At 30.0% G+C, this 12,006-nt stretch overlaps 1 protein-coding gene across 3 annotated transcripts in view; it reads left to right on the top strand.

The window, feature by feature from the left end:
• The window catches only part of LOC105257401 (serine-rich adhesin for platelets), a 59,330-nt gene that overhangs the window by 18,062 nt on the left and 29,262 nt on the right, over positions 1-12,006 (top strand). For all 3 annotated transcript variants that reach the window (XM_011267996.3, XM_011267994.3, XM_025409458.1), the window contains exon 3: positions 6,470-6,530. In XM_011267996.3, coding sequence (XP_011266298.2) covers positions 6,497-6,530 — 34 coding nt within the window. In that variant the 5' untranslated portion in view covers positions 6,470-6,496. The remainder of the gene's footprint in view (positions 1-6,469; positions 6,531-12,006) is intronic.

Here is a 12,006-nt window from a genome sequence, read left to right on the forward strand (position 1 = left end):
ATATATATATATATATATATATATATATGTATGTATGTATGTATCTCACAAGAAAGAAATCAAATTGCCTGCGATTAGTTACCATCTTTCCTTTACGTGATTGTTCACAAAAGGATACACCATCTGCGTATCAGATGGCTTTTGAATACATCCCAGAATTCACACATCCGATTCTTTGAGGAAATTAAATCGTGTATTTAGATCTCCGCCGTTATCTCGGAGGAAATTCGTAACTTCCCGCTAATCCAGAAAAGGGATAAAGTACCTGGTCCGGATCACATCGGGTATCGAATACGATCGACACGCGAATCTCTGGTCGAATTTCCGGCCGATCCGAAACGCGGAAATTGAAGTGTAATTGGAAATTGATCCTATGTAATACCGAAACTCGTAATCGTCCAAGTAAATCGCCAGAAGACAGTGAAATCCATTTTTTTGGGGGATGTTACTTGCCAGAACAATATATTTTCGATTTACTACATATTTAAATCCGCATAATATATGCTTTTTTATATTTCATATACATTGCTTTTAATCTTTAATTATTTCTTATTAATTATTTTCTAATCCAAAAAATATCTAATTATTTTCTTGTCGAAGAAATTCTATTCCTCGATTTTTATCTCGATATGTGAAGTCGAATCGTAAATAGAAGCGTGCAAAAGGGAATAAATGATCAAATCAGTTTAGAAAGTTCAGGATGCACTCACGAGGAATCGTCTTCTTCTCGTTTTCTCGTTCGGGCTTGCGATGAATGCGCAATCCAACTCTGTCTTAATCCAAGCTGTCACGGCCAGCGAATAATCCCCCGATAAAATTGCCGCGTGAAAGACTACATTGTTTCGCGGCGTTCGTTTATGTAATCGAAGAATTATTGTCATTATTATTTGGGGTTTGATTTGCCTCGGCGATATTGTCTCGATCAGTGCGGACTGAGTTGCAATCAAAGTCGGGTAATGAGGACGTTTTGAACTCTCTATCGTAATCTGATGATGGAAGTAACATGATTGAAGGATCGATTCGATCTACAACAATTGTCTCGTCAATGAATTAGCATATGGAGATCTTTGAGAAATTTGAGAGATATATACATGCGCTATGCAGTATATTTTATATAAGATTATTACAAAAAATCAATACTTCATATATCTCTATAATAATTCCAATCATCTTTTTATATCTTATTAGAAAAATATTAAAATTTTTACATTTTTAATTAATATCAACACTATATTCCAGTTACTTTTTATTTTTCAGGCTTCCTTTTAGCTTCTTTTATTTCTGCACCTAGTTTATTTCTTTACAAATGTTAAAATTTGCACAATAATTAAAACAAACATTTAATATATATTTAAAAAAAAATTAATTAAAATTAATTTTGTCAATATTGTAATAATTAATTGTTTTAAAAAATATCACATATTAATGAGGTCAAAAAAGTTTATTCAATTTCAGTAAACAAATGCAGGTTTATTGCATGTTATTTGATATAATTAGAAATTTACAAAAAAAAAGTATCACTTGGCGAGTAATGATCATTAGATGAGATCGACCAAGTCTTCCTCATGTCGAGAAATCGGGGAGGAATAATTTATTCTGATCGTGACATTCCGCAGATAAACCGAGCGGTTTCGTTTTCGTCCCAATGCGATTTAGCAGAATGTAAAGTATCTTAAAAGCAATACTATTCCGACGACGTAAATGGTAAATGCAATTCACTAACGTGAAGAATAAGCGTGCACATGCGATAAAAGATAATTGCATTGTCGTAAATCGAATCACGTTAGCCTCTTCGCATTTTCTTTCACTTTTCGTATTGCATTCGTTCCCATAAGAGGTTGATGAGATTCTTACTGAACACATAAATTGATCCAAAATCAATTATGCGATATTTTTTTTCTTATTTTATATAGCGAGAATATTTCACTGTATTTAAGCACTTGAATTTTCTACTATCGGAGAAAAGATGGAATCTGCGATTTTAATGTATGCAGAACGCGACATTGCGGGCGATTTCAAATTCGCTTTCTTCTGTGTAAAATTAGAATCGACAGATGGAGGATTATTAATTAGAAACGAAGGAATGGTTAGCTAATATCTTAGTGCTTAACTAGTGGAAAAAGTTATAATTTTCGTCGTTTATTTTTTTCATGCAGTGAATTACCTCATTTTGTGTGAACTAGTGTCATTCTGTTATATATTTATTTTATTGTATGTTATATATTTTATGGAAAATTCTTTATTATTATATTATAAATTATAATATATATTATAAATTATAAATAAATGGATTAAAAATTTTATTTAATTGCAAGTGCAAGTAGTAATGCACAATTAAGGGACCTTTCTCTTTTGGCCTGAAAGAATTTTTGCGATTCTTTTTTTTTCTTTTTTTTTAACTTTTTAAATTGATTCTAAATTTTGTACATTTATTACATATACAGAGTGTCAAGACAATCTCTTCCCAAAAAAAGCTCGAGAGCTTAGCTACAAGGTAAGCTACAAGTGCTCGAGGTAAGCTACAAGTGCTTTTTTTGGGAGAATAGATTGCCCTGTATATTGAATATATAATTATAATTAAAATATAAATCGTTTAAAAAATATAAATCGTTTAAAAAATCAATTAGTTTAAAGAATATAAAACAAAGATTAAGGCGCTCCCAAAAAAAATCGTTTTGCACTGTGCAAAGTTGCTCAGTTCAAGCTCTGAAGCGAAAAAAATAGAAAAGATTTTACTTTATAGAATATTTACTTAATAAAACGGACATATCTCGGATTCTAAAAAAATTGAAAATTCATAAAATGACATCATTTTAAGTAAACCTTGAATTTTTTCTTCATCAAAAAATCAGATTTTATCACGGCAATAAAATAGTAATTTTTTAAACTTCGAAAAATCCAAGATATATACTCTAAATAGACGGATATTAAGTAATAAGACATATATTTGTGGGCAGTCGATTCGGTGCAATTGATCATGAATCGGCCGCGAAATCCGGTCTGACTAAAGGTGCGGCCGATCGTCTCTTCGATATGCATACATGCATATCGCGTGATACGGAATCGGGGAAAGTCTTGTTCTCGCCATGGAAACGAGAGTCATGTGCCGAAGGCCGATGTGCCGATTTTACGTAAGGTGAAAATATATCGTCTCTCTTAGGAATCGCGAGAGGAAAGTGCACCTAAACCGAACAGAAATGCTTTTTATGAGTCGCACGTAAATAGCACGCGCATCGCATGTAATGACACACTATATATATTATTTATACATGATAGTTTATTGTTGAAAAAAAATGACATAAGAGAGAGTTAAAAATTCGACATAGTTTTATTTAAATAAATAAGTATTTAAAAAGATAAAAAGTTTATTTGCTATGCATTATTTGCAGAAAGTCATGCATATAATCACGATGAGTGGAAAATTGTAAGGAAAGAACCTGATAGTATTATTAATATTTTCGATCGACGTATGTTTATAGCACCGCTGATTGATTTACATCCCGAGAGGTGCGCTCTCAACCGGTCGATCGTAGAGGAAGAGCGTAGATGATGAGCCTCACTATTTTTTCCGATTTAATGATCGCGTACATACCATACGGCTAGAGTTTAAACGGCTAAATGAATATCTCGAGTCGACCAACAAACTGTAATACGTACGCCTTCGCGAAGGAAGGCTGAGTGAATAAATCTCAGTTCGAGAATGATTGAATCGCACCGTCATTCATTACTGCCACGTAAAACATATCGAAGAAGTGCACCGATTGCAACTATGTTATCGACTCCATTTATCGAATGACGGCCACGATTCGTTATGATAAATGGGCATCTGATAAACGTCACGCTACTCTTACATTGCAATAAAGCGCACAGCGTAAAAAGTGCGCCGCAGCTGCGCGTTTGTGCAATTCGACCTTGAAGCTATTTGAATTTTCTACATCAGAAAATGTCTCGGAAGTATTAATATCTTCCAAAAAACGTGATATCTGAAATTATACATATCTGTGTCGAAAATGAGAGACGAGTGTAGAAAATTTATAAAAGTAAAATTTAAATATTACTTAATTCTCTCTTCTTTTTTTTCTCTAATTTAAATATTTTTATTTTCTAGTAGTAAAATATTAGATTCCACTCCTATCAAAACGCGCCAAGATGATTTATATAGATGATTAAATTAATATTTATCGTGAAAGTTTTGAAAATTTTGATTTATTCTTACTGATTTGCAAGAATTATTATGATTTATATAAGAAACACTTCCGAGAGATTTAGAAAAAATTTTTTAAAGTTATTTTGATATATTGAGAAATGTCTAAAAAAGTAGCTAAGAAAATTAAGATAATTTCTACAGAGGCTTATACATGTATAATAAAAAAGATTCATAAATAAGAAATTAAGATAATTTTTATGAAAGTGAAATAAAGAAAATGTACGTGTCATATATATATATATATATATATATATATATATATATATATATATATATGGATATGAAATTAGAAACAAGAAAACATTAATACAATCTAATAAACAGTTCTCTTTCAATATATCTTATTCGTGATAAACTTTATGAAATAATTAAAAAAAAATGTTCTTATTGAAATGTTTGCAAGAATTGTAGACAATTTCATATTGTACGCTCCAAATGAATATTATATTTTGTCCCTAGATAATTCCTGATTTTGTTTCTTGATCATTTTGGTAATTTTAATTGCGAACGAATAGATCAAACATTACATATGTTATAAATAAATTTTGACGCTCTTTTACTTGTTTCAATAAATAAAAAATTAACAATTTTTAAATAAAAATTTATTTTTATCTCTGTATTTTATTAATTACATAAAAAATAGTTATAAATTCAAATAAATATCCGTCTATAATAATAAACCATAAATCATGCTTAAAAACTAACATGTTACATTATTAATATTTTTTCTACGACGAATTGACATATCTAAATCAAGCGATCTTAATGAAAATAATTAGAAGAGCAATCGCGCGTGCACGCGCTCGTCTAAAAGTAACGGATGAACAAAGAGAAAGTTATGTTGCGCAATGAAACGAATATCTTAATTGCTGTTAAAAATTTTCATAGAACGAGAAAAGTTATTAACGTTCGAGTGGGTCTTCTGCAAGGTACTCACCGATCCGTAGGATCCGGATAATAATTTTCCCTCGCTTTCTTGAGTAAGTAATGCGTTTTTTGACTATGTAATTAGTACGTTCGCAAATAATTCAGGTCGCCAGAAATCCGTACGGCTGTTTCTTCGTCGATGGATAAAACTACCGTTATAACACGTTTGACCTGAATTATTTTCTGCAATGCGAACGGCCATTGTTCCGATGGACTTTCTTCCGTATGCACGCGCGATCTTACTCTTCATTTGTTGCACGTACGAAGTGACGGAATCGACAAAATAGGACGGTGCAAATAGAAATCCAACACGTGGACGGATAATTTTTTGACGATATTGAAGCTATCTGACTTGCATTTAATGATTGTCGCGCTTCTTTTAAATTTTTAATCGCTAAATAAATAAGAAGCTGTAAAGCTAGAATAAATAGATTTATTTTGAAAAATGTCTTTTTATTTGGAGCAATTTTAATATTAATTTTAATATTAATTTTAATATTAAGTGCAAATTAACTAGCTTGCGATAAATATTTATAAAGTTAAAAAGAATTAATCAAATTATCATTTAATTTCAATAAAATTATGAGACCCACAGAGCATTAGTCGAATGGTTTTTTAATTGCGTTTCTGACTATATTTCCAAGGACTATCGCCGCAAAAAATTGCTCAACTTATATTTAATTAGTAGACAGATAATTAATTAGAAGGTATTTTCGATCGATATATGCGGTATCGAGATATCAGGCTGCGGCGCTTCCTTTCGTTTCAGCGAAGCTTCCAGACAAATATTGACACACCAACCATGCTGGTGGAGTTGTCACACATCCTTTGAAGCTACTGACCGTCCGCAAGAGCACACAAAGAGTCTCCGGCGGGAAGAGTTTATTTGCCTCAGTTATTCTTTTACGCCTCCGAGCGATTTAGTAGCAATTAGTGTAGCTCGTTATTATGTTATTATCCTCTAAGAGTAAATTGCTAAAACGACATTAGCGTTTTGTCGTTGACTTTTATTTCATCTTTTATTTCCAACCTTATGCTCAATGTATCGGATATTTTCTCTTTTCATTTACGAAAAAATCTTATTTATTCATTATGTATTATTAAAAATATAAATGTATATATTCTCGCATTCTACTTAATATTTATAAATGTATTAAATAACTCAATGTAATTTATAGGCAGAGTAATTAAATTATATGGCTAATTAATTTTTTGTGCTTATGTTCATAAATATTTAATATTTATAAAATTATATTTATAAAATATTTAATCTTTAATTCCTTCTTTAAGAACTATTTCAGGAAAATTAATTCTATCTATACTTTTTTCTTTCAGGCTGAAGAAATCAATCATATTGTAGCCATGAACCTCGCGCTGCATGGATTTTTGCTGCAGGGTAAGTTTTGCAGTTCTCTCTATGAATTAAATTAATGAACGACTAAATTGATATTGGAATAATAATGAATAGAACGCAAACTTTATTTATTATCTAACTTTTGTGTATTTATTACATGAATGCGAGAAAGAAATAGAGATGCAGAGTTTATTAAAAATATAAAATATTTTTTTAAATTCCTTGAGCAAAATATCGATGAAATAAATATAATTATAATAGAATGAAATAATATTTCGTTTAGCAAGGAGATTAAATTATTTGTCGCTAATTTTTCGCTTTCACGCTTCGCACTTTTATTAGTTGACTTTATCACTTGACTCACCCTCGTATTCGTATGCAGACGACATTTTTCCTGGTCATCCTTCGCGGGGGCAGGATGCATAAAACTCGGCGCATCCCACGATAAAATCAGTCTCCGTTTCCGAGGATTAACTTAACGCGGGTTAACTCGTGATTGACAATCGTCCTCGAAAAACGCCCAACTCGCTAACTAGGTTTTCGTGCCGAGACCAAGGTGTTTCCTACGTGAACGTAAACAGGCAGCTAGAGTAATCGGTTGGTACGGTTCGGGAATCGCGAATGAATCACGAGAGGGGAAGAACAATGTGAAACACCGCGAGAATCGCGAATGAATCTCCTCGCGCAAGACAACAGGGTATCCGTTCCCTGGAAAAATATGAAAAACCTGGAATTCTTTTTGTATTGAATTTTTTTGTATTTGGAAAAATCAGAGAATTCTCATGGAATTTTATTGAAACTCGTAAAATTTAGAAAAATAATTTTTCTTTAATAATTTTACATTTATATTGTAAACAATTCAAGTAAATTATGTGTGTTTAAAATATATTATAAATATTTATTTATCTTTATTTGTATTTTATATCTTAATAAAATATTGAATGCAGTATATATTTTTTATATTGTAATTTATAATGATAAAAAATGAAAATGTTATGCAAATGAAAAATTTATCTTAAGAATATATTATTTTTCTTTCAATAATATATTCACAAATTTAAAACTTAAAAGATTCTATGTTTTTCTTTCGTAGTGTGAATGAAAAACATTAAAAAATTTATTTTAGAAAGTTGTATAAAAAAATTTTAAATAATCTTTCGAATTTGCTAAATTTTGAACAAAAATATTTAAAAGGAAATTTGTAGAGAATTTTTTTATAAAATTTGAATAAACACTCTCGAGAAATGTGAATATTAATATTATAAAAATATATAAATAAAAAGTGTTTGCTCAGAAATCAAGATCGTAAAATTGATCTTCAAGAAGGAAATTGAAACTTAATACGGAGCTCATCGATACTCATCGCAAAGTTTGCGATTTTATCGCTTGCCGACGAATCATAAGATACAAATTCAATGATTTTTCTTTCCCCAACGTGTAATATAGACTCTGATTTACGTTGACTTAAGCAAAGGAAGTCTTATACGACGAAATAATTTTCAAGGGCTGAGCAATAGCTGTCGTAGCGAAATTACGTTAAGGTAAAAGTATAGTTGAACGTGTAAATTTATGCGAGAATTATAGTAAAAGAACGCATACCACACAGCAATCAATACCGAGAGTCAGAGGATGAAAAGATAATACGACATACCACAGGCATTTTGTATAAATCGTATAAGCACCTCATCAAACCTGCCAGCTGAGACCACGAAATATAAAATGGAAATCCCACATGTTTTCACACGTCGCGTATCTGTAGGGTAGAATGAAATAGACATTTTAAAAGCATAATTAATAGAATTTTAAAAAATACAAAATAATGCGATGAATTCTTCTTCTGAAGACAAGCTATTATTTTGAATTCGTTGAAAAAATATAATTTTTATATAAAAATGAAATTATATTTAAAACTAATATAATTTTTAATATTTATTAATTAATTTTATAATATAATTTTTGTATGAAAATGAAATTATATTTAAAAGTCTCTTTCTATATTTCGTAAATGATAATTTATTACTTGTAATCGTGAAAAAAATCTCTTTTGATTTGTTTCTACGTATCGTTAAATTAATCATAGACTTTATGACGTTATAGAGGCGGTCATTTAATTCTTCCTAAATTCTTCTTGATGTTAGATAAATAAAAGGTTGGAATCAAACGCCTACATTTTGCTAATATGGGCTCGTAATAATCGAGACGAGTCGGCTATATGACGCATCGAGCAGATATATGTACGATTCTACACGTTCCGCATAAAAGATACTGTCTATTGAAACCCCGACGACGACGGAATGCGGCCTCGTGGGATATCCATGCAAGAAACGTATGCATCGCGGTCGAAACACGTGGGATGTCCGAGCATCATCCACTTGTTTGTGCGTTTTATTGTAGCTCGTTTCTCCTACAGGAAAATTTTCTTTGACAATTTACGAACTTCCGTCCGCTAAGACGCCATGCAACTTTGTTTGACAAATCTTAACTTTAATCTTACTAAAAGAGAGAGAGGTAAAAAGAGATAATTAAAAATCCAATAGTAAGAAGAATCATTTTTAGTTTTTATTCAAGTGTTTTAGAAACATTTTATTCTTTAATGCAGTTAATTTAAAAATCATATGTATTTTATTAAAATTTAGAGAAAAATTTATAAAGAGAAATTATGTTTTGAAACAGCGAAATTCTTTCTGTTACGCGATTATGATTCAATCGCATTACACAGATAAATTTGCAGAAAAGCAGGCAAAATATATCATTATCTCTGTAAATTTCATTTATATTTTTCTTTAATTAATACGTATGCGTTATTTAATTTCTCCTTTCCGCATATTTTCCGACATTTTACATCAAGTCATTGCATAAAATTTCAGATTTATAATTGATTCAAGTTTCCTATGTATTCACTTTCGAATTGCGGAAGAGACTTAAAAATATACAATACAATTTTACTTGCACATTTCTCAATTGTAGTATCGTATTAATTAAATATAGTCGAAATTTTGCAAATGATCTCTAAATATTAAACACATGGCAAGAAAAACTTCACGAGGTCACAAATCGATTACAATAAATATAAAAATGAAATGGGACGAGAAGGAATGAGCAATAAACATGGAGTTCATCTATCGGAGAGAAACGCGGAAAGTATTATACAAAGATATGAAAGAGATGGTTCACGCAAAAAGTCGTTTTGCATTTTCAGCCCACGCAAAAGACGGCGGCAAGATAAAAAGAGGAGAGAGACAGGCCACGCACTTCTCTCAATCTTTACTTTAAGTTGAAACATACCGAGTTAAGGAGGTCAAATAGTTGGCGAGAAAAGACACAGCCGACTGCTCATCTCGTAGACAGAGATCGATTGCTACCCAATCATTCTTGCGTTTAACACCTGCTAGGGCGTTCGTTGTTGGAAACTCGTTTGCCCGCAGGTACGAAGAAAGTTGCCGTTTACTGTGAAGCATATTGGTAACTCGCATCGCGAAAATAAATAGAAAATAAATACGGAAAACACGCAAAGTATTTGCGCCAGCAAAATCATTTACGATTCCGTTATGTGACGTATTTTATTATACAGCGACAATATTAATCTAGTAAAAAACATTATTTCTTGACAATTGAAATTTTATTTTACTTTTATACTAGTACAATAAAATTTGAAGTAATCGTTTAATAAAATGACATTTAATGAAAGTTGTTTAGTCTTCTTCTGAAAGCCCCGTGACGCGCTTATGTCATTTCTCATTGATATTATTCCTTATTATTTATGCAATTAGTTAGATTAAAAGGTGAAGAGATAGGAAAAATAATTAATCTTCAACAGAAATATAAATATAGAAAAGAAAGAGAGAAAATGTTTTATTTTTTAATTTTGCTTTTTTTGTAAATATTTAGCATCTATATATATATATATATATATATATATATATATATATATATATATATTGATTATTGCAAATTAATTATTTTTATTTCTTTTGATTTTTTAGATTAAACTAATCATTATTTTAAATCTAGATCGCATACATAATTATATAGTAATGTTATGTAATTACTATTTTTAATTAGTTAAATTTTCTGAAAACAAATAAACATTGAATTTGAATGAATTATTTTTATCGAAGATATAAAACCATATTTGATAATTTTTAAAAATATATTTTAGACTATTTTAATATGATAAAAAATTAAAACTTTGATATTTTTAAGTAATTGTTTTTTTAATTATTTTAATAGATTAATATGAAATTTTTACGAATGATATCAACAACGATATAATTTTTAATTAGATGTAATAAAAAAAACATTTGTTATGCATCTAAAACTGAAAATTATTCGAATCAATGTGTTTGATGTGTTTAATTTGTCGCAAAAGTCTCATTCATTAAAATTACTTTCTAAAAAAGATAAATTGATATCATAAGAATTTTAATTTTTTTTATTATATTAATAAAAAATATGAAGAAAAATAATATTATATTTAAAAAAATATTTTTTTTTTCTTTTTAATGAAAAGAAAAAGATTTCTTTACATCTCTAATCTTAAGGTTTTTATCTCTTGTCAGTTAATCGCGCAAACATAAGTTTACGTGTTACTACAATGATGCGAAGATGAATTTCTTTTTTATGTAATTCTGTGCAATCTTCAATACTCTTTTCATTTGACGTACAATGCAAACGATTGGCTTTCACTTCGTTCATGTTCGATCGGATTGCAATACGCAATAATTGAAAATTCACATTCATTCTGTGAACGCAGACATCTGATTCAAACACAACGATTGTCGTTATACCTGAATTAGCGTCACATTCAAATAAGAAACGTTCAATTGAAATATATACGTAATTTCGAAAATGTATACATAATTTTTTATTTCATACAATTGTCTCATTATTTTTATAAGAATTTTACTTTATTTAATTTTATTATAAAAATTTTACTTTATTTAATTTTATTATTAAAATTTTACTTAATTTAATTTTATTTTATTATTCGCAGAGGGAAATAAAAAAAATTAAATAGATGTTAAATAAAGAGACATTAAATTTATAAGTCGCGAATTTTAATGGCATGTAATGGTGAATAGTTATTACTTTACTAATGTCGTAATATTATTTTTTTTTCTATGGTATGTATATGCAATGCATTCTCGTAACAGGTACCAGATAGATCTGCAAAAATCAACGTGATTACATTGATACGAGTTATCGTCTGATCACGTTGATACATATTTTCTCGGAATTATTTTTCTTTTTCTCTTTCTCTTTCTCTTATAATGTTCCTCTCTCTCTCTCTCTTCTTCTCCCTCTCTCTTTCGATGTCTCACTTTTCTTCTTATGTAACCGCGTAACTCCGGCGCAAGGATGCGGTTAGACCTTTCGAAGCGTGTCTCTCTTGGTGCCGATGTCACGTAAGCACACATTAGTCAGTCACGATCTTAATTTCACTCTGTCACGTGGTCGGACAATTATCGTACACTGTCGCTCACGCACTTTTCGGCAGCCTCTTATCTCGAACAAGGTT

The sequence above is a fragment of the Camponotus floridanus genome, unplaced genomic scaffold, assembly GCF_003227725.1.
Source record: "Camponotus floridanus strain SB8 unplaced genomic scaffold, Cflo_v7.5 scaffold267, whole genome shotgun sequence".
Classification (NCBI taxonomy): Eukaryota; Metazoa; Arthropoda; class Insecta; order Hymenoptera; family Formicidae; genus Camponotus; species Camponotus floridanus.